The sequence below is a fragment of the Musca domestica genome, unplaced genomic scaffold, assembly GCF_030504385.1.
Source record: "Musca domestica strain aabys unplaced genomic scaffold, Musca_domestica.polishedcontigs.V.1.1 704, whole genome shotgun sequence".
NCBI lineage: Eukaryota > Metazoa > Arthropoda > Insecta > Diptera > Muscidae > Musca > Musca domestica.
The window spans coordinates 3,264-28,184 of record NW_026712385.1 but is presented as its reverse complement, the minus strand read 5'-3'; the positions used below and the strand labels follow the sequence as shown (position 1 = coordinate 28,184).

General features: G+C 30.9%; 1 protein-coding gene across 1 annotated transcript in view; it reads left to right on the top strand.

The window, feature by feature from the left end:
* The window catches only part of LOC105262513 (uncharacterized), a 30,059-nt gene extending 10,138 nt beyond the window's left edge, over positions 1 to 19,921 (top strand). Inside the window, exons 2-3 of the mRNA XM_059130285.1 lie at positions 19,770 to 19,841; positions 19,890 to 19,921. Of these exons, the coding sequence (XP_058986268.1) occupies positions 19,770 to 19,841; positions 19,890 to 19,921 (104 nt within the window). The remainder of the gene's footprint in view (positions 1 to 19,769; positions 19,842 to 19,889) is intronic.
* Positions 19,922 to 24,921: the final 5,000 nt, after the last annotated feature.

Below are 24,921 nucleotides of genomic sequence, written 5' to 3'. Positions count from 1 at the left end.
ACTACGAAAGACTCTTGAGGAAACAGGAAAATGATTTGGCAAATCATAATCGTGTTAGGGAAGAACCAAAAGAATATCAAGAAGGTCAGAAAATATTTGTCAAACAGAACAAGAGATTAGGAACCAAATTATCTAAACGTTTCAAAGAAGAAGTTGTAAAGGAGAATAGGCACTCAACTGTCCTGACTCAATCAGGGAGAATAGTCCATAAGAGTCATATCAGAAACTGACTTACTTATTTACCGGGTTTCCAGTTCTTAATTACAGGTTGCTTAGGGGTCACAGAAATATTGGACTACTCTCAATCAGAAGTGGTTCTTATAGAGAGTGGAATAGGAAAAATACAAACAGGGACATTCAAAATTTTGCATGTTATTAACATCAAGGAATATCATGACACTCTAGAGAGGATCAAGGACGACTTGGCCAAAGGAATTCCAGACAACCACCCACTACTCCCCCTCCTACATAATGACATCACTACCCTATCTCACCTTATAAATCGGCTAATGCCTGAAGAGAGATCTAAAAGATCTCTTGATGAGATTGGAACGGCGTGGAAATGGCTGGCAGGTAGTCCAGACCATGATGACCTTATGCTTTTGAAAAACAAAATCAATGAGTTAACAGACAACAGCAATAACCAGTTAATAATCAACAGAGATCTAATAGAAAGAATGCAGGAGATAACGAATGCGACAAATAGTATTTCAAAAATTTTAAAGACTAGTGAGGACTTCCGTAATACCCTCATATTGCAGGCAAAGTACAAAGTTGAAATTTTAAAGGAGGAAATAACGAATATTAATTCGGCCATTCATTTAACAAAATCCAACATTGTAAACACATTTATTTTATCGGAAATAGAAATTAGAAAAATAGAAGAAATATTTAATCAAGATGAAATCCCGTTTCAAAACATTGAACAAGCTTTAAATTTCGCACGAATAAAAATTGTAAACAATAGTACTAATATAATTTACATTATAAGCATTCCCAAAACTGTAAAAGAAATTTGTAATGTCATAACCATAAGACCTGTAAAAAATCAAAATACTGTTTTAAATCTTGATTATAAGAAAATTGTAAAATGTGAAAGAGCAACATTTGGAATTAAAAGTCCTTGTCAAAAAATAAATGATATTGAATTATGTCTAGAATCTAATGTAGCCAATATAACAAACAATACATGTATTCCTAAATTAGTAACTAATAGCCCACATAATTGTTCAATAGTAAATGCAGATCACATTAATAATTTAGAGGAAATAGAACCTGGATTAATTTTGATAAATAACATAAAAGAAAATATTGTCATAAATGGAAACGAAAAAAATGTAACAGGAACTTATCTAATAAGATTTAGTAATTCTACAATTAGGATAGGCAACAAAAATTTCACCGTCGAAGAAGCTGCTTACTCCAAACCGTTGCCTGCGCTACTAAAACACTCAGCTAGAAACAACTACACCGAAGAAATACTATCTCTACAACTACTAAAAACGTTGCACGTGAAAAGTAATAAAAGAATCGAGCGTCTAAATACTGAATTCAAGACCAGTTTATGTTTTAACATCAGTCTCATATTAGCATTGGTCATCCTCCTGATGGCAGTAAAAATGAGGCAAAGGCGCAAAACTAGTATGAAAATTATAAAAATGACCCCACATGAAGGAATGTCTAGACCTCAAATAGAAATGACTGTGTCAGAAAGCCAATTGGCAGCCGGCACAACAGAATCTGTTATCAAAACAAAACAACTAGCAAACCACAATATTAACTCGAATCAACGCGGCAGTCTTTATAATCTGCCATATTTCTAAACACATCAATCGAGACGCTTGATAATTCGAGAGGGAGGAGTTAACGGCTCACCCTAATAAACATCAAACTAAATATGCAAACCAACTAGTAAACATTCCCATCATTATGCTGCGCAAGCAGTCCGACAAATCAACAGGAATATGACACCAGGGCAGTCATCCGCCACAAACACGCGCACTAATACCAGCGCACCGCAAGTGATGACTCAGCGTAATAACGAGCACGACCAGGCTGCAGTATAATATTAGTTTTAAGTTGAAAGCAATCATAATTGTAAATCCAACAAGAGAGGTGCATAGCACCGCAACATAAATGTTAGTAACAAAATAAAGAAACACCATAGCAGTGTGAAATAACATTAACTTCTAACATTAACTTATATTCATAATCAGCATTAAATTCTAAGTCGATTTAACGATGTCCGTCTGTCCGTCTGTCTGTCTGTCTGTCTTGAAATCACGATACAGCCCACATTATTTGACGTACAGCGCTAAAAATTCAGTAGAGCAATTTGCATTGTGTCTAGGATGGTTGGTATTGAAAATGAGATACATCGGTCCACGTTCTGGTATAGTCCCCATATAACGGTACCTCCCGATATTCGGTATTTTGATGATTTATGCCACATTTTTTCACGGATTTGTCTGAAAATTGGTATTTGCAGGTCATAACGGGTCCCTGAGCGTGTGGCAAAACATTGCATGTAGAGGTCCACGTTCTGGTATAGCCCCCATATAACGGTACCTCCCGATATTCGGTAATTTGATGATTTTTTCCACTTTTTTTCACGGATTTGTCTGAAAATTGGTATTTGTAGGTCATAATGGGTTCCAGCTCCGGGGGCGAAACATTGCATGTATAGGTCCACGTTTTGGTATAGTCCCCACATAACGGTACCTCTCGATATTCGGTAATTTGATGATTTATGCCACATTTTTTCACGGATTTGTCTGAAAATTGGTATTTGTAGGTCATAACGGGTCCCTGAGCGTGTGGCAAAACATTGCATGTATAGGTCCACGTTGTGGTATAGCCCCCCATATAACGGTACCTCCCGATATTCGGTATTTTGATGATTTATGCCACATTTTTTCACGGATTTGTCTAAAAATTGGTATTTGTAGGTCATTACGGGTCCCTGAGCGTGTGGCAAAACATTGCATGTATAGGTCCACGTTGTGGTATAGCCCCCATATAACGGTACCTCCGGATATTCGGTATTTTGATGATTTATGCCACATTTTTTCACGGATTTGTCTGAAAATTGGTATTTGTAGGTCATAATGGGTCCCTGAGCGTGTGGCAAAGCATTGCATGTATAGGTCCACGTTGTGGTATAGCCCCCATATAACGGTACCTCCGGATATTCGGTATTTTGAGGATTTATGCCACATTTTTTCACGGATTTGTCTGAAAATTGGTATTTGTAGGTCATAGTGGGTCCCTGAGCGTGTGGCAAAACATTGCATGTATAGGTCCACGTTGTGCTACAGTCCCCATATAACGGTACCTCCCGATATTCGGTATTTTGATGATTTATGTCACATTTTTTCACGGATTTGTCTGAAAATTGGTATTTGTAGGTCATAACGGGTCCCTGAGCGTGTGGCAAAACATTGCATGTATAGGTCCACGTTGTGGTATAGCCCCCCATATAACGGTACCTCCCGATATTCGGTATTTTGATGATTTATGCCACATTTTTTCACGGATTTGTCTGAAAATTGGTATTTGTAGGTCATAGTGGGTCCCTGAGCGTGTGGCAAAACATTGCATGTATAGGTCCACGTTGTGCTACAGTCCCCATATAACGGTACCTCCCGATATTCGGTATTTTGATGATTTATGCCACATTTTTTCACGGATTTGTCTAAAAATTGGTATTTGTAGGTCATAACGGGTCCCTGAGCGTGTGGCAAAACATTGCATGTATAGGTCCACGTTGTGGTATAGCCCCCATATAACGGTACCTCCGGATATTCGGTATTTTGATGATTTATGCCACATTTTTTCACGGATTTGTCTGAAAATTGGTATTTGTAGGTCATAATGGGTCCCTGAGCGTGTGGCAAAGCATTGCATGTATAGGTCCACGTTGTGGTATAGCCCCCATATAACGGTACCTCCGGATATTCGGTATTTTGAGGATTTATGCCACATTTTTTCACGGATTTGTCTGAAAATTGGTATTTGTAGGTCATAGTGGGTCCCTGAGCGTGTGGCAAAACATTGCATGTATAGGTCCACGTTGTGCTACAGTCCCCATATAACGGTACCTCCCGATATTCGGTAATTTGGTGATTTTTGCCACATTTTTTCACGGATTTGTCTAAAAATTGGTATTTGTGGGTCATAATGGGTCCTAGTTCGTGTGGCCAAACATTGTAATTATAGGTCCACGTTTTGGTGTAGCCCCCATATAACGGTACCTCTCGATATTCGACATTTTAATGGTTTTTGCCATATTTCTTCTAATGTTTCTTTTACCCTAAGGCGGAGGGTATTAAAAGTTTGGCCCGGCCGAACTTAAAGTTTTTTTTTTACTTGTTTCTACTAGCAGAAGATCTGTTGTGAAGATGGGATACATCGGTCCACTACTTCTGGCACCTCCTCCACAAAGGTTAAAAATTTTGAATATCCATGAAGCTCATAAAAAGCGAAATTAACATCCGATCTCTATCGTCTTTATGTGTTAATAGAAATATTCATATGTGCCAAGTCTTCGAGGAATCGGATATTAATTTCGCGTTTGTATGTTTGATTGAGCCAAAAATTATGTAACACCTCGAAATATTGGTCCCCCTCATAGGAACCTATATGTGGATCTTCCTATCTCGCCGAGCTGAGTCGAGCTAGCTATGTATGTCCGTCCGTCCATCCGTCTGTTCATGTTAATTTGTAATCACTCTACAGGTCGCTATTATGGCCCGATCTTCACGAAATTAAGAATAGAGGTGGGGCAGTTGCTCTACATTTATAGACCAATTGACGCAGAAGTAAGCATGGAGCTAGAGCTTAGGGCTGGGCAGAAGCCCTCCAATTTTGATAAATAAATAAAAGTAAAATTTTCCATTAAACCGCGAATATTTTTAATCCCGGCGAAAACACAAACAGACGAAAAGGTCAATTCTGACTGTTACGTAAATGCCGATAGTTAATATATCGGATATATATATAGCGAAATATATACAATGTATATATACGAAGTAAGGGAATGTTAGCTAAAAAGCTTATATCTCAAGAATGGCTAGACCGATTTTGACAAATTTTGTCAATTCAGAATGCCCTCTTGGCATAAAAGTATAAAATCTAAAAAAATCGCATAAAAATTGTTAATAATGATGTTAATATAAATTTTTTGATATTTTTTTATTTTTTTCATATTTTTTATCGCATGCGATTTTTTCAATATGACTTATAATATTGAAGTGTATATTTTGTAATATTTTTTCACCTTACAACATAGGTTGGGGTTATTATTATTATATGGATTGCAATTATCGTCCGATCCTCTCGAAAATTTTCACAAGGGAGGTTTAGGCTCAGAAGGGCTAGACTTTTTATTTTCAAAGATGTCCGCAATATATTTAGGGATTGAAATGGACCAACAACTAAAAATGTTCCTCGTTTTTCAGCCGTTATAAAGGTCATAAATAGAAAGCAAAGGACACGAAATCTCGCATGAAGTTAGAGTTTAGGACAGCGTGTAGAAAGGACCACAACTTTTGTGTGAAAAAATACCAACATTATTTACAGGCGATATACGAAATACACAAAATGCGAACTTCTGTATTTTTCATGCTGATTTCGTTGACGAATATAACCAAATATCGTAGACAAGCAAATAATATAGATGAGTCTAAATTTGGAGATATAGAGGGGCCTCTTGCTTCCGGAGATGATGGCAAAATTTTTAGGGGTTCAAATTAACCAAAAACAGAAATGTTTTTCCGATCACACAATTGAAGCCAATCGACACGTCTGAGAAGAGAGTTAAGGATAGGGAACAATTCTAGCATTTTGGATGACCATTGGATTATATTTAGCTGTAAAATGGACCACAACAACTAACAGCACGACGGAGTGCGTAATTTATAGGGCAAATGTCCCTTGCCAAAATACTAAGGATAATATCTGGTCAGTGCTCCGTGCCATAATTTCAAAAGCGAAATCTACCCAAAATGGATTTGGACATAGGGGGGGATTCTAACATATTCTAGTGTTGTAGGGTATCACATGGTCGGCCCCGCACGACTATAGCCTTCGCTTACTTGTTTTTTTATCTAACTTTTACAATATTTGAAAAAAAAAAAAATATGTCTAAAAATCGTGTTCGACTGCCGCAAAAGGCCTAAAAAAATAAAACCAAAAACATCTACTCTCCTTGCTAAGATGCCATTCGCAAAAAAAAACCAGTAAAGAAAGTCCTAAAGTCGGGCGGGGCCGATTTTATGATACCCTACACCACTTTGCTAATTTAGTTGAGCTCCACATAATAAGTAAAAGTTTTTATGGGAGAATTCAATCATACACTGAACCGATCTCGATAAAATTTGGCAAAGATATTTCTGAGCTGTATTTGATATATTTCCCTGAATATCGATGCTACGGTTTGCATATTACGGCTGTGGTTAACAAATACATGAAATCGGATGAACAATATATATGGAAGCTATAGCTATATCTGAACCGATCTTCACCAAATTTTGCATACTACCTTCTAGACTCAATTCGGTGGTATGTGCCAAATTCCATCCCATTTGGACAAATATTAGACGTTTGGTGCACAATAAAAGGTAAATCGGACGAAGTTATATATGGGAGCTATATCAAAATTTGAACCGATCTCGTTAAAATTTAGCAAAGGTATTTCTGAGATGCATTTGATATATTTTCCCAAATATTGTTGTTGCAGAGTGCATATTACGACTGCGGAGGACAAAAATAACAAATCGGATGAACAATATATATGGGAGCTAGAGCTATATCAAATTTGGCATGCTTATTTTTAGGCCTAATTTGGTTGCATGTGCAAAATTCCATACTATTCGGGCTGATATTACACGTTTGGTGCACAATAAAAAGCAAATCGGACGAAGATATATATGGGAGCTATATCTAATTTTTTTACCGATTATCTCCAATTTCAATAGGGTTCGTCCTTGGGCCAAACAAATGTGACCTGCATTTTGTTCACAAAAATACATGGACAGACGGACGGACAAACGGACAGACGGACTGACATGCATAAATCAACTCAGAAGGTGATTCTATGCAAATCATCAAAAGGAACTATGGGTCTATCTCGTTTCCTTTTGCCTGTTACAAACAAATGCACAAAGACATAATACCCTGACCACCTTGTGGTGTAGGGTATAAAAAAATTATTCAACATCATTTCTCATTTTTCGATATGGCATCAAACACATAATAAAAATTTCCATTTCCAATAAATTAAATGCTTTATTTTAAAACATAATCCCATTTCATGCAATTTCTCCAAATAGTAAGCATCTGTTCCTTTGCAAATTTTAAGTACATATTTAAAAAAAATAGTTTCAATATAAATCTTCTCAAAAAAAATTGCAAAGTATTTATGTTACACAATTTCATATTTAAAATAATAATAATATTAAAAAAATATAGTTTCCTTTTCTCTACTATTTTATCTATGGGTATCATACATACACACTCACTCACACTCTCCCATCCCTTACCATATCATTTCACAACATTTCCTTCCATTCACGATGACCATTCATGTGTAAGGATAATTGGATTTGTGTTTAGTTTGTGATCAAAAGGAAAAATTTTGTGCCCAAATATTCCCCAGATATTAATATTTTATTAAGATAACATTTAGAACAGTTGTGGAATGTTCTTGGAATGAAAAATATGAAAAGAATAATAGCTACGATATCCAAATGTGACATTTTAACAATGAGATGTATTATTTTAGTATTATTTTTTTCTGAGCTCATTGATGAAGTTATTAAAGGATTTTCGGAAAATTTTTATTTGTATTGCAAAAATAATAACATTTTAATTCAATAAAGAACTTCGGAAAATTATATGAAATATAAAAAAAATATATAAAGTTTGGGAGATTTATTTGATGGGCTTTTTTAATAATTGTTCTCTAATATTTTCAATGACTATCACAACAATAATAAAATATTTTTTTAAAAAAAAAACTTTGGTTGATTTTTTTAATTATTTTTTTAAGAGCAAAAGATATGTTGTTAAAATATTCTTCAAGGACCATCGTAAAAAAATTTTTTGAAAAAACATTTTGTCCAAGGACCTTAAGACCAATAAAGGTAGATTTTTTGAAGAATATTTTTCCAAGGATTATTACAACAGAAACTGTTGATTTTTTTAAGAAAACCTTTCAAGGACCTTTAGATCAATAAACCTGGATTTTTAGAGTATATTTCCTAAGGACATTAAGACAATCAAACGAGGATTTTTTAAATAATTTTTTTTTATCCATAGGACAAATAAGAGTGGATTTTTTCAAGGACATTGCAAAAAAATATTTGTTCAAGGACTTTCAAGCTCATAGATGTAGACTTCTATAGAATATTTTTCAAGGATTATCAGACCAATAAACGTGGATTTTTCAAGAATATTTTAGAGGCCATCCCAATAAGAAACGTGGTCTTTCTATAGTTTTATTTTTTCAGGACTTTCAGACTAATAATCGCGTTTTTTTGTAATAATATTTTTCAATGACCTTCAGACCAAAAAACTTGGAATTTTGAAGAATAGAAGTGGATTTGTTAAAGATTTTTTAAGGACCTTCAGGCTAATAGACGTGGATTTTTTAAAGTATATTTTTTCAAGGACCTTTAGACCTATAAACGTAAATTTTTCAAATATTTTTTTTTCAAGTATCTTCCCAAAAGACAGACAGGTACCTTCCCAATAAGAAACGTGGGTTTTCTATTGTTCTATTTTTTAAGGACTTTCAGTCTAATAATCATGATTTTTTAAATAGTATTTTTCAATAACCTTCAGACCATAAAACTTGGATTTTTGAAGAATTTTTCTTCAAGGACCTTTAGACCAATAAACCATGGATTTTTTGAAAAATGTTTTCGAAGGTCCTTCAGGCGAATAACAGTGGGCTTGTTAAAGATTTTTTAAGGACATTCAGGCTAATAGACGTGGATTTTTTAAAGTATATATTTTCAAGGACCTTTAGGCCTATAAACGTCATTTTTTTTAATTATGTTTTTTTCAAGGACCTTCCCAAAAAAAAAAAAATTCAGGAATTTTTTAAAGAATATTTTTCAAGGACCTACAAAGATATAAATGTGGGTTTTCAAAGAAACCTTCAGACGAATAAAGGCGAATTTTTTAAAGAATATTTTTCAAAGACCTTATAGACAAATAATTATTGATCTGCTTAAGAATGTTTGAGACAAATAAATTTAAGAATATATTTTCAATGACTATCAGACCAAGAATTGTGGATTTTTAATGAATATATTTATATATATAACAATCCCATCAATAAACGTTCATTTTTAAAAAAAAATCAATGACCAATGACCAATAAACGTGGCTATTTAAAAAAATATTATATATAAATATAAGAGTGTGATTTTAAAAAAAAAATATTTTTTTAAGAACTTCCAATGAACGTGGATTTTTAAAAAATATATATTCAAGGGCTATTACCAAACGTGGATTTCTTAAAAATACGTTTTCAAAGACAACCTGGGTTTTTTTAAATAATAATTTTTGAAACACTTCCAATGGCCATGAAAATTCTGAATATATATATTTTTTGAACAACTTCTAATAAACGTGAATTTTTTAAATATAATTTTTTAAAAAGGACTACCAATAAACGTTGATTTTTTTTTAAATATTTTCTCAAGGCTCTACCAATAAGCTCGGTTTTTTTTTAAATATTTCTTCAAAAACTATTATCAAACGTTGATTTTGTTTAAATATTTTGTCAAGGAATTACAATAAACGTGAATTTTTTAATAATATTATTTCAAGGACAATTACCAAACGTGGATGTTTTTAGAAATATATTTAAAGGATGAACTTGGTTCATTCAGAAATATTTTTTAAGGGAATACAATGTGTGTGGATTTTTTCAAATATTTTTGAAAGGACCATTAACAAACGTGGATTTTTTAAAAATATTTTTTCAAGGACTTCCGACAAACGTGGATTTTTAAAAATATTTTTTCATGGACTTCCAATAAACGTGGATTTTTAAAAGTATTTTTTCCCAGACTTCCAATAAACGTGGATTTTTAAAAATATTTTTCCTAGACTTATTGGAACGTGAATTTTTTTTAAAAATATTTTTTCCTAGACTTATTGGAACGTGGATTTTTTTAAAAATATTTTTTCATGGACTTCCAATAAACGTGGATTTTTAAAAATATTTCTTCATGGACTTCCAATAAACGTGGATTTTTAAAAATATTTTTCCTAAACTTCCAATAAACGTGGATTTTTAAAAATATTTTTCCTAGAGTTCCAATAAACGTGGATTTTTAAAAATATTTTTTCATGGACTTCCAATAAACGTGGATTTTTAAAAATATTTTTCCTAGACTTATTGGAACGTGGATTTTTTTAAAAATATTTTTTCCTAGACTTATTGGAACGTGGATTTTTTTAAAGTATATTTTTTCAAGGACCTTTAGACCTATAAACGTAAATTTTTCAAATATTTTTTTTTCAAGTATCTTCCCAAAAGACAGACACGTACCTTCCCAATAAGAAACGTGGGTTTTCTATTGTTTTATTTTTTAAGGACTTTCAGACCAATAATCGTGATTTTTTTAAATAATATTTTTCAGTGACCTTCAGACCAAAAAACTTGGATTTTTGAAGAATTTTTCTTCAAGGACCTGTAGACCAATAAACCATGGATTTTTTGAATAATGTTTTCGAAGGTCCTTCAGGCGAATAAGAGTGGGCTTGTTAAAGATTTTTTAAGGACTTTTAGACTAATAGCCGTGATTTTTTTAATGTATATATTTTCAAGGACCCTTAGGCCTATAAACGTCAATTTTTTTAATTATTTTTTTTTTCAAGGACCTTTCCAAAAAAAAAAAAAAAAAAATACAGGAATTTTTTAAAGAATATTTTTCAAGGACCTTCAAACATATAAATGTGAGTTTTCAAAGAATACCTTCAGAAGAATAAAGGCGAATTTTTTAAAGAATATTTTTTAAAGACCTTCAAGACAAATAATTGTTGATTTGCTTAAGAATATTTGAGACAAATATTTTTTCAATGACTATCAGACCAAGAATTGTGAATTTTTAAAGAATATATTTATATATATAACAATCCCATCAATAAACGTTCATTTTTTAAAAAAATTTCAAGGACTATCAAACCATTAAACGTGGCTATTTAAAAAATATTTTTTAATGACTACCCAAAAAAAAATAAACTTGAATTTGTTAAGAGCGTAATTTTAAAAAAAAATATATTTTTTGAATAACTTCTAATGAACGTGGATTTTTAAAATATATATACTCAAGGATTTCTTAAAAATACTTTTTCAAAAACAATTATCAAATCTGTTTTTTTTTTTTTTTTTTTTAAATAATCTTTGAAACACTTTCAATGGCAGTGAAAATTCTAAATATATGCTTTTTGAACAAATTCTAATAAACGTGGATTTTTTAAATATAATTTTTTGAAAAGGGCTACCAATGAACGTTTGTTTTTTTTTTTTTAATATTTTCTAAATGTTCTACCAATAAGCACGGATTTTTTTTAAAGTATATTTTGAAAGACTATTATCAAACGTGGATTTTTTTTTAATATTTTGTCAAGGAATTACAATAAACGTGAACTTTTTAAAGAATATTATTTCAAGGACAATTACCAAACGTTGATGTTTTAAGAAATATATTTTAAGGATGAACTTTGTTTTTTTCGGAAATATTTTAAAGGGCATACAATGAGTGTGGATTTTTTCAAATATTTTTGAAAGGACCATTACCAAACGTGGATTTTTAAAAATATTTTCTCATGGACTTCCAATAAACGTGGATTTTTAAAAGTATTTTTTCCCAGACTTCCAATAAACGTGGATTTTTAAAAATATTTTTCCTAGACTTATTGGAACGAGGATTTTTTTAAAAATATTTTTTCCTAGACTTATTGGAACGTGGATTTTTTTAAAAATATTTTTTTATGAACTTCCAATAAACGTGGATTTTTAAAAATATTTTTTCATGGACTTCCAATAAACGTGGATTTTTAAAAATATTTTTCCTAGACTTCCAATAAACGTGGATTTTTAAAAATATTTTTCCTAGACTTCCAATAAACGTGGATTTTTAAAAATATTTTTCCTAGACTTCCAATAAACGTGGATTTTTAAAAATATTTTTCCTAGACTTCCAATAAACGTGGATTTTTAAAAATATTTTTCCTAGACTTCCAATAAACGTGGATTTTAAAAATATTTTTCCTAGACTTCCAATAAACGTGGATTTTTAAAAATATTTTTCCTAGACTTCCAATAAACGTGGATTTTTAAAAATATTTTTCCTAGACTTCCAATAAACGTGGATTTTTAAAAATATTTTTCCTAGACTTCCAATAAACGTGGATTTTTAAAAATATTTTTCCTAGACTTCCAATAAACGTGGATTTTTAAAAATATTTTTCCTAGACTTCCAATAAACGTGGATTTTTAAAATATTTTTCCTAGACTTCCAATAAACGTGGATTTTTAAAAATATTTTTCCTAGACTTCCAATAAACGTGGATTTTTAAAAATATTTTTCCTAGACTTCCAATAAACGTGGATTTTTAAAAATATTTTTCCTAGACTTCCAATAAACGTGGATTTTTAAAAATATTTTTCCTAGACTTCCAATAAACGTGGATTTTTAAAAATATTTTTCCTAGACTTCCAATAAACGTGGATTTTTAAAAATATTTTTCCTAGACTTCCAATAAACGTGGATTTTTAAAAATATTTTTCCTAGACTTCCAATAAACGTGGATTTTTAAAAATTTTTTTTAAAGGAGATTCTATGAACCTGGATTTTTAAAAATTTTTTTAAAGGAGATTCAATGAACCTGGATTTTTAAAAATATTTTTTCAAGGACTTCCAACAAACGTTTATTGTTAAATATATGTTTAATGACTTCAAATAAATGTGGATTTTTAATAAATATATTTTAACAGACCATCAATAAACGTGGATTTTTTTAAAAAAAATTTTGAGAATTTTTACCAAACGTTTATTTTTTTTAAATAGTTTGTCAAGGACTTACAATAAGCCTGTTTTTGTTTTAAATATTTGCAAGAATTTTCAATAAACGTGGATTTTTATACCCTACACCACATAGTGGTAAGGGTATTATGTCTTTGTGCATTTGTTTGTAACATGGAGAAGGAAACGAGATAGACCCATAGTTACTTTTGAGAACCTTCATAGAATCACTTTCTGAGTCGATTTATGCATGTCAGTCCGTCTGTCCGTCCGTCCGTCCGTCCGTCCGTCCGTCCGTCTGTCCATGTATCCTTGAGAACAAAATGCAGGTCGCATTTACTATCCGATTGAGATGAAATTTTCCAAACAATATTTTTTCGGCCCAAGGACGAACCCTATTGAAATTGGTGAGAATCGGATCAAATTTAGATATATCTCCCATATATATCTTTATCCGATTTCGGGTTAAATGTGCACCAAATGTCCACTATCAGTCCAAATTACCTGAATTTTGGCACACCCAACCTAGTTCGGCCTAGAAGCAAGTATATCAAATTTGGAGAAAATCGGTTCAGATATAGCTATAGCTCCCATATATATCTTTCATCCGATTTGATCTTTAAGTCCCTCACATTCCTACTATGCACTCCATAACCGTGATATTTGGTACCAGGTATTAGATGGAGCACAGAAATAGCTGTTTTAAATTTTATCGAAATCGGTTCAGATTTGGATATAGCTCCCATATATATCTTCATCCGATTTCGGGTTAAATGTGCACCAAATGTCCACTATCAGTCCAAATTATCTGAATTTTAGTACATCGGACCAAATTCAGCATAGAAGCAAGTATATCAAATTTAGTGAAAATCGGTTCAGATTTGGATATAGCTCCCATATATACCTTCATCCGATTTCAGGTTAATTGTGCACTAAATGGTCAATATCAGCCCAAATCACCTGAATTTTCGTACATAAGACCGAATTCAGTCTTGAAGCTAATACGTCAAATTTGGAGAAACCCGGTTCAGATATAGCTATAGTTCGTAAAATGCACGATAGAATTAGATAGATTTTGATTTTGTACCAAATATCTCATAGAGCTCTGAAATGCAGTGTATAAACCTTTTTACGAGAGCTCTACTAAATATGCATAGTGGTGTAGGGTATAATATAGTCGGCCCCGCCCGACTTTTGAGTTTTCCTTACTGGTTTAAAAATAGTTTTTAAGGACATCAAGTGAAAGTGGATTTTTAAAAATAGTTTTTAAGGACATCCTATAAAAGTAGATTTTCAAGGACTTTTTCCAATGATTTCAGATAAAGGTGGATTTTTTTTAAATATTTTCAAGGACTTACAATAATCTTGGATTTTTTTAAAATATTTTTTCAAGGATTTCCAATAATCGTGGATTTTTTAAAATATTTTTTCAAGGAATATTACCAAACGTGGATTAAAAAAAAAACTTTAAAGACTAAGGATGAACGTGACTTTTGAAAAAATATTTTTTCATGGACTTCCAATAGACAAGGATGTTTAAAAAAAAATTCAGAAAATTTTTACTGAAACGTGGATTAGTGAAAAATGTTTTCCAGGACTTCCAATAAACATGGATTTTTTAAAAATAGTTTTTAAAGACATCAAATGAAAGTGGATTTTTTAAAAATATTTCATCAACGACTTTTAATGAACGTGGATTTTTTGAAAATATTTTTTCAAGGACGTTTAATGATCGTGGATTTTTTAAAAATATTTTTTTATAGCGCATTACCAAACGTGGATTTTTTATAATTTTTTTTTTTCATAGCGCATTACCAAACGTGGATTTTTTAAAAATATTTTTTCAAAGTCTATTGCCAAACGTGAATTTCTTAAAAAATATTTTTTAAGGACATTTAATGAACGTGGATTTTTTAAAAATATTTTTTCAAGGTCTATTACCAAACGTGGATTTTTCACAAATATTTTTTTAAGGTCTATTAACAAACGTGGATTTTTTAAAAATATTTTTTCAAGGTCTATTACCAAACGTGGATTTTTCACAAATATTTTTTTAAGGTCTATTAACAAACGTGGATTTTTTAAAAATATTTTTTCAAGGTCTATTACCAAACGTGGATTTTTCACAAATATTTTTTAAGGTCTATTAACAAACGTGGATTTTTTAAAAATATTTTTTCAAGGTCTATTACCAAACGTGGATTTTTCACAAATATTTTTTTAAGGTCTATTAACAAACGTGGATTTTTTAAAAATATTTTTTCAAGGTCTATTACCAAACGTGGATTTTTCACAAATATTTTTTTAAGGTCTATTACAAAACGTGGATCTCTCATATAAGATAAGAGGGTCTCTCATATAAGATAAGCGGGTCCGCCCATAGAAGACCTGTGGGTCTTAAAGGAAATGTTTCAATGTCTTTCTGGAGGAGCCGGTACCAAATAATTTCGAAATATATCTCATTGGCCATAAATTTTATTAAAATAACATGACATTTTAAATGGCTTCCCCAGACTGCGTTGTTAACAACGTAGATTTTTTAAATATTTTTTCAAGATCTTCCAAAAATTATTGATTTTTCACAAATATTTTTTCAATTATTTATCTATGAAGATTATGAAAGCATTATTTCTACTTTCTACCCCACCTTTTACCATATCGAAGTTAATTTGCTGAACTTTGGAAATATTAAGATACATTTGAGCAAATATAAAGAATATTAAAATAATACACAAATCTACAGCCACACGCACAGTGGGACCTTTCAAAAATGGATTCTAAAATAATAAAATATTTATTATAGTATAGGTTTTATATATGTCACGATTTAAAAATTATCGATTTCAAAATCCACAAAATGTATTAGATTTGGGGGTTGTATGTATTTTTGGGAGGTTCCACTGTACATCCTTATTTATATTTGCTCATATTTTAATCTCTTTGTAAGCACATACACACACTCACACAAGTGTGTTCTTCGGTCTGCTTATCTTTTATGTTATTTAAAATATTTATGAAATAGTTTTGATAACAGATTCTTTGCAAACACACGCACAGACACACCCGACCTTACACACACACATTTACTTAATGTTGCATAAATAAATGGAATACAAAATATGATTATCCTGGGGATTACCTTTGATAATAGACTAAACACAAATCCAATTAAATACGTCTTGGCATGATGAGGACTTGATAATCACTAAATGTTTGTAATATCCCAGCGGGTGGGGAAGGGCAGAAGGGTTGCGGGATGGGAATTTCTAATAAAACCGTTTTTCATTTGGGTTAGCAAAGTAAATATATGTTCTGTCAATACCCAAATGACTGAAATGAAATTATTGGTTAAGATGTATTGGAAATTAGTTTAAATATTTGATTTGGGATCAAGGTAATCATTCAGAGGAAATATTGATTATTGAGTAAGGAATTTTGTTTGGCAGAATTGTGGAAATTTTTAAGCGTTATAATGTGGGAATTCTTATTTGATTATGTGTTATAAATCTAGCAAGGAATTTAAATGAAAATAATAAAATTGGTCCTTGAAAAATATTTTTAAAAAATCCACGTTTATTGGTAGTACTTGAAAAAATATTTTTAAAAAATCCACGTTTATTGGTAGTACTTGAAAAAATATTTTTAAAAAATCCACGTTTATTGGTAGTACTTGAAAAAATATTTTTAAAAAATCCACGTTTATTGTTAGTCCTTGAAAAAAATAATCTTTAAAAAATCCACGTTTATTGGTAGTCCTTTAAAAAATAATCTTTAAAAAATCCACGTTTACTGGTAGTCCTTGAAAATATATTCTTTAAAAAATCCAAGTCTAAAATTAGTTTCTGAAAAATATTTTTAAAAAACCCACATCTATATTTAGTTCCTGAAAAAGTATTTTTAAAAAATCCACGTTTATTGTTAGTCCTTGAAAAAATATTCTTAAAAAACCCACGTTTATTGTTAGTTCTTGCAAAAATATTTTTAAAAATTCCACGTTTATTGTTAGTCCTGAAAAAAATATTTTTAAAAAATCGACGTTTATTGTTAGTCATGGAAAAAATATTTGTAAAAAAGCCACGTTTATTGTTAGTCCTGGAAAAAATATTTGTAAAAAATCCATTTTATTGTTAGTCCTTAAAAAATATTTTTAAAAAATCAACGTTCATTGTTCGTCTTTGAAAAAATATTTTTAAAAAATCCACGTTTATTGTTCATCTTTGAAAAAATGTTTTTAAAAAATCCACTTTTATTGTTAGTCCTGGAAAAAATATTTTTTAAGGATCCACGTTTATTGTTAGTCCTGGAAAAAATATTTTTTAAGGATCCACGTTTATTGGTAGTCCTTGAAAAAATATTTTTAAAAAATCCACGTTTATTGGTCTTTTGGTCCTTGAAAAAATATTTTTAAAAAATCCACGTTTATTGGTCTTTTGTTCCTTGAAAAAATATTTTTAATAAATCCACGTTTATTGGTCTTTTGTTCCTTGAAAAAATATTTTTAAAAAATCCACGTTTATTGGTCTTTTGGTCCTTGAAAAAATATTTTTAAAAAATCCACGTTTATTGGTCTTTTGGTCCTTGAAAAAATATTTTTAAAAAATCCACGTTTATTGGTCTTTTGGTCCTTGAAAAAATATTTTTAAAAAAATCCATGTTTGTTGTTAGTCCTTGAAAAAATATTTTTAAAAAAATCCATGTTTGTTGTTAGTCCTTGAAAAAATATTTTTTAAAAAATCCACGTTTTTTGTTTGTCCTTGAAAAAATGTTCTTTAAAAATTCACGTTTATTGTTAGTCCTTGAAAAAATATTTTTAAAAAATCCACGTTTATTATTAGGCCTTGAAAAAATATTTTTAAAAAATCCACGTTTATTATTAGGCCTTGAAAAAATATTTTTAAAAAATCCACGTTTATTATTAGGCCTTGAAAAAATATTTTTAAAAAATCCACGTTTATTGGTGGTCCTTGAAAAATTATTTTTTAAAAAATCCACGGTTAATGGAAGTCCTTGAAAAAATATTTTTAAAAAATCCACGTTTATTATTAGGCCTTGAAAAAATATTTTTAAAAAATCCACGTTTATTATTAGGCCTTGAAAAAATATTTTTAAAAAATCCACGTTTATTATTAGGCCTTGAAAAAATATTTTTAAAAAATCCACGTTTATTGGTGGTCCTTGAAAAATTATTTTTTAAAAAATCCACGGTTAATGGAAGTCCTTGAAAAAATATTTTTAAAAAATCCACGTTTATTGGTGGTCCTTGAAAAAATAATTTTAAAAAATCCACGTTTATTGGTCTTTTGGTCCTTGAAAAACATTCTTTAAAAAATCCACATTTGTTGTTAGTCCTGGAAAAAATATTTTTTAAGGATCCACGTTTATTGTTAGTCCTGGAAAAAAATATTTTTAAAAAATACGTGTTTATTGTTAGTCTTGGAATAAATATTTTTAAAAAATCCACGTTTATTGTTAGTCCTTGGAAAAATATTTTTAATAAATCCACGTTTATCGGTAGTCCCTGAAAAAATATTTTTAAAAAATCCACGTTTCTTGTTAGTCCTGGAAAAAATATTTTTTAAAAAATCCACCTTTCATAATCCATTTTATAAGCAATAGTTTTTTAAAATATTTTCCTTTTGTACATCAGTGCGTATACGTTATGCCATAACATATACGCCATGTGATACCCCATGGGCTGTTTTATTGAAATTGCTCCCATTAACTCCTTCTTAAAATCTGCATGTTTCCTAAAATCTTCCTCCCTGTATATCTCAATTGCCAGGCAGCTGTATAAAATAATGGCGGTAATTAGAAAAACAAGCTGTAATATTTTACATACATAATTGTTATTATGCTAAATATATATCATAAGTTCCGTATAGCCTTAAAAACTTATCATATTTTATACATGAATAATTTCCACCGTTAGTGTGTATGTATGTGTATAGTTGTCTTCCACTTATTATTAGATTGTGTACTAATTTTTCACCTTTTTTCCTTCCTTCTTTTCATTTCATGTCTGGCCGAATAAAATGATAACAATAAAAAAACAATTCACTCTGAACTGAACACTCAAATCCCTGCTGGTGATATGATAACTCGACGACGACGACTACGACAACGAAACCCCTCAACGACACAACACATTAATCTTTGATATCTGAATGTTGCAACACAATGATGCCACCGCCACATCACAAACGATACTACATTGTCGGCTCTGCCACTGTCAACGGCTGTCTCTTCATCTGGGTTTGTGTGTCTGTCTCTCTATGGCTTTTCTTACTTTCCCCACCTTCATCTGGATCCTACCTCTCCCCATCGACTATTCATATTACACCAACTGTGAATTCTAACATATTTTCACCGGCGGATGTAAATTAATGCCATCAACACAAATACACCCACATATATACCCTCCATCCCTCCCACACACACTCTGCCACATATCTTAACTGTCTGTACATTCAAAAATAAATCCGTTAAATAATGTTATTGTGTAATGGATGAACATGTGTGTGTGGGTGTCTGTGAATGTATTCGGCTGTTGTTGTTATGACAATGATAAAATCATATTTTCATATTCGCATTCACACCGTCTGTCTTTCTCGCTCTCTGTGTATCTCTCTCACATGTCATAACTATTCACGTAAATACACTCACTCACTCACAATCGTCGGAATCCCCACTCATAACACTTATCGCAACTCTTGGCGAAAGCAGAAATGCAAACACACGAAGAGTTACTCGAGGATATCAGAGATGATACCGGCGTTAACATAATACCCGACAAAGGTAAGTGATGCAAATTTGTTTGTATTATTGTGTTATCGGTTGTGGCAGGCAACAAGAAGCAGCAGCAGCAACAGTGGTAATAACAGCTGGGGCAGGCATGGAAAGGGTTACAATGTTTGATTCATATTTCTGAAAAATATTTCTTTAAGACCCAATATTAAATGGAGGTACTTCAAAAAATATATTTTTTAAAAATTATGGTTCCCTGGTAGTCCTGGAAAAAATATTTAAAAAAAGGATTTTTTAAACCAGGATTTAAAAAAAAAAAATAATTTTGAAGGATTTCCATTTAATCCCTGAAAAAAATATTTCTCTAAAAAACAGTTACAGCTGGTTCAAAGGGTTGCCATCTGGAATCGATAGTTCTGAAAAAATATATATTTAAAACCCCACGTTAATTGATAATCCTTGAAAAATTTTTTTTAATAAATTCTGGTTCCCTGATAGTCCTGGAAAAAATATTTAAAAAAATTCTTGATGCCTGAAAAAATATTTCTCTAAAAACATTTACAGCTGGCTCAGGCATTCAAAGGGTTGCCATCTGGAATCGATAGTTCTGAAAAAATATATTTTCAAAAACCCACGTTAATTGGTATTCCCTGAAAAAATATTTTTTAAATATTTTTTTTTTAATATTTTTTTTTAAATATTTTTTTAAATATTTTTTTAAAAACACTTTTTCTCTGGTAGTTCTGGAAAAAATATTTAAAAAATCCCTAATCCTTGAAAAAATTATTTCTCTAAAAACATTTACAGCTGTGTCAGGGATTCAAAAGGTTACTATTTGGAATCGATAGTTCTGAAAAAAAAATATTTTTAAAACCCCCCGTTAATTAATAGTCCTGGAAAAAATATTTCTTAATCCCGCTTCCCTGCTAGTTCCTCAAAAAAATAGTTATATTAGATCCTTGATGGTTCTTGAAAAAATTTCCCTCTAAAAACCCCTCCTTCTAACTTCACCAAAAATTCATAGATAGCTCTTTAAAATATTTTTTGAAAATTTACATGACCTAGTTATCTTTAAAAAATAAAATCAGGCATTCAATAGGTTACTATTTCGAATCTCTAGTTCTGAAAAAATATATTTTTAAGTCCCCCCGTTAATTGATAGTCCTTGAAAAAATATTTCTTAATCCGGCTTCCCAGATAGTCCTTTAAAAAATATTTATTTAAAATATTAGATCCTTGAAGGTTTTTGTAGAAATATGTCTCTAAGACCCCTCCTCCTACCTTCGCTAAAAAGTCATAGATAGTCCTTAAAAACATTTTTTCAAAATTCACATGTCCTAGTTGTCCTTAAAAAATAAAATTTAAATTTAAAATTTAATTATGGTTTTTTATTTTTTAAAACATGTTCCCTGCGTAATTCTTCATTTTTTTTAAAAACTCACGATTCCCTATTAGTCCTTGAAGAAATATTTTTAAAATTATTTGAGCTTTGAAAAATATTTCTCTAAAACCCTCTCTTCCACTCTTTATAACGCTAAAAAGTCTGAATGTAGATAATCCAAAAAAATGTCCTCGTCCTAGTAGTCCTTAATTTGTTTTAATTTAAAATTTATTCATGGCTTTTAAAACAAATTATTAAAAAAAAATCTTTAAAAAAAATATTTTTTTTTAATATTTGATCCTTAAGGGTCCTTAAAGAAACACTTCTTTTAAAAGCCCCTCTTCCTAATTTCGCTAAAAAGAATTGAATTTATTAAATTTAAATTTTTTTATATTATTAAAATAAATTTATTTATGGTTTTTAAAATAATTTTTAAAAAATTCTGGTTCCTCGGTAGTCCTTCAAAACCATTTTTTTTAAATTCTTGATGTTGCCTGAAAAAATATTTCCTTAAAAACCCATTTTCCAAACAGAGCTAAAAAAAATCGAAATTTACAGAAAAATTTTTTTTCTAAAAATTCTTTTCCTAACAGCGCTAAAAAATATCATAGATAGTAAATCAAATCTATTTATCTTAAAACCACCCCTCCTAACAGCGCTAAATTTTTTTTTTTTACAATCCACGTTTTTTTTTTTTTTTGGAAGGTCCTTTAAAAAATATGTTTAAAATATAAACGTTTATTGATTTAAGTGTTTGTTTTCTCTTTCGAGACGAGCTTAATGATCTGAAATTTGCAGTGAAAAGGAAAGCCAGATAGACACTATCACACACTCACCACTATGCGACGCGTTTCGCCGTTGGTTAAGCGGCTCATCAGGCATATTTGGTGTGGATGATGGCTTACAAGGGCCGTTCTCTGGAATGTAGTATATATTTCGAACTTATTGCAAATTAGCATTTGCGAATTAAACACTAGAAACTCTCCAGGTTCGACTCAAGTTCTATTGGCAGATCTTTTTTCACAGCAACGTTTTTGTTTTTTGTAGTGATGGATTTTTTGTCCACAACAACTACATTGCTTCCAATGCATACACTTGTTTTAGTGCTGCTTTAGGAAGACGGGTTAATGGCTCTGAACGTAGAGACGGCAACTTCTAGTTGGCTGCACACAGAGGTCCGCGGTTCAAATCCCACAGCCAGGCTCGGCTGAATTTTTGAGAACGGCCCTTGTAAGCCATCATCCACATCAAATATGCCTGATGAGCCGCTTAACCAACGGCGAAACGCGTCGCATAATGGTGAGTGTGTGATAGTGTCTATCTGGCTTTCCTTTTCACTGCAAATTTCAGATCATTAAGCTCGTCTCGAAAGAGAAAACAAACACTTAAATCATAAAACATATGATCTTCGCCTTAACAAGGCAAAACTCATAAACGTTTATTGTTAGTCCTTGAACAATAACAGAGTTATAGGTAGTCCTTCAAACGATATTTCTAAAAAAATCCATGTCTATTGATAGTCCTTTGAAAATATTTATAAAAAAAATACCCGTATATAAAAACGTTTACTGGTAGACTTTGAAAAAAATATTTTTACAAAAACCACTTTTATTGGTAGTCCTTGAAAAAATATTTTTAAAAAATCCACTTCTATTGTTAGTCCTTACAAAATATTTTTTTAAAAAATCAACGTTCATCGGTAGTTCAGAAAAAATATTTTAAAAAAATCCACCTTTAGTGGTAGTTCTCGAAAATATATTTCTAAAAAGTCGTGGTTTAGTGGTAGTCCTTGGAAGATAATTTTTTAAAAATCCACATTTAATAGAAGTCCTAATTTTTTTCTTAAAAATCCAAATTTATTGGTAGTCCTTGAAAAAAATTTTTTAAAAGAATCCACGTTTGTTAGAAGTCCTTGAAAAGAATTTTTTAAAAATTCCACGTTTACTGGTAATCCTTAAAAAATATTACAATGGTAACTATGTTAGATGAACATTTGTGTAAAATCCCCACATTAAATGACAGTCCTTGAAAAAACAGTTTAATGAAAACCATTCAAGGACCATTGAAAAAAATTAAATATACTGGATCATTGAGGGTCTTTGAAAAAATATATTCTCAAAAAACCCTATTCATAAGAAATCTCAAAAAATCAAAATTTTTCGATAGTAACTTAAAAAAATTTTTTGAAATTTCCAATATCTTAATTTGTCATTATTTGGCTTTTACAAAAATTTCTTTTAAATTCGTTGTTCTTGAAAATAATTTTGGAGAATTCCTCCTTATTATAAAGCTGAATTTTATAGGAAGTCCTTTGAAATAGAAAATATTGTCTCTAAAAATAATTTTTAAAAATTTAATATTTTTTGACAGTCATTCAAAAATCCAAAACTATTTCTGTTTTAGATTGAAATTTCTAAAAAATATATTTTTAACAAGTAAGCAAAGGCTACAGTCGAGCGGGGCCGACCGTTGAATACCCTACAACACTATAATAAACCATATAGTTTATACAGGCGAGATAATCGAAAGAACTCCACAAGATATTGTGACAAATAATAAAAGAAAACCATCATGTTTCGTTCTCTAATTTTCGGATAATAGCAACTTAAATTTGATCATTTCCAATTTATTGGTAGATGTCGCTGGAATGGACATTTTCGTATTTAGTCTACAAAAGTTGGCAAACTATTTCACACATTCAATATTTTTGGATGGCCATCCGAAACTGCTTGGCTTTTGCAATGTGCGGTAACCCCCATAAAAATGGGCGTGAGGATCGGGAGATAATTACGACCTGCTGACAATTTTGCAGTTTTTTTGGTCCATTTCAACCCCTAAATATATGGCGATCAAAAAGAGTAGGCATCTATTCTGACCCTCATCTTATCCCCATGCAAAATTTCGTAAGAATCGGGCCATAAATACGATCTGTATATGACATCCTGATATCCTAACTACTTAGTTTTGTTAGCTGTAGAAATATTACCAAATGTTTAATTCAAAATGAAAATATGCCAAAAATATGACAAAATTGAAAAAATATGAGAAAATTTTACAAAATCAATATTTTCATCTTTAGAGAGATATTTTTATGCGATTTTTTTAGACGGGTTTTCTTTCCTGCCAAGAGGCCATTCTGAATTAATGAGAACTGTCGAAATCAGTTCAGCCGTTCTCGACATATAAGAGATCTTTCAAGCATATCTTCTTTCATAGACGTATATATCGCACATATTTTGCTATATATCCGATTTGTTGGATGTTAACATCAATGTAAAGTTCAGAAGTAACCTTGTGATGGCTTTGTGATTTCGCCGGGATTTAAAATATTCGCGGTTTAATGAAAAATTTTGAATTTTTTCAACAAAAAAGATATAGTCGATTTTAGCCGCTAAATATTATCCGATGACCACCCAAATTGGTAGGCTTCTTCCCCGCCCTAAACTCTAGCTACATGTGAAATTTCGCGTCGATTGGTCTGTAATTGCGACCTGTATAGCTACTGCAAAATCCGACATTTTTTCAGTATTTGGTCCATTTCAACCCCTAAACATTTGGCGATCTTCTCCAAAAGAAATAGGGTTCTATTCTGACATTAACCCCACCTACATTTTAAATTTCGTGAAGATCGGACCATAATTGCGACCTGTAGAGTGATTACAAATTAACATGGACAGACGGACAGACGGACGGATGGACATACATAGCTAGATCGACTCAGCTCGGCGAGCTAGGAAGATCCATATATAC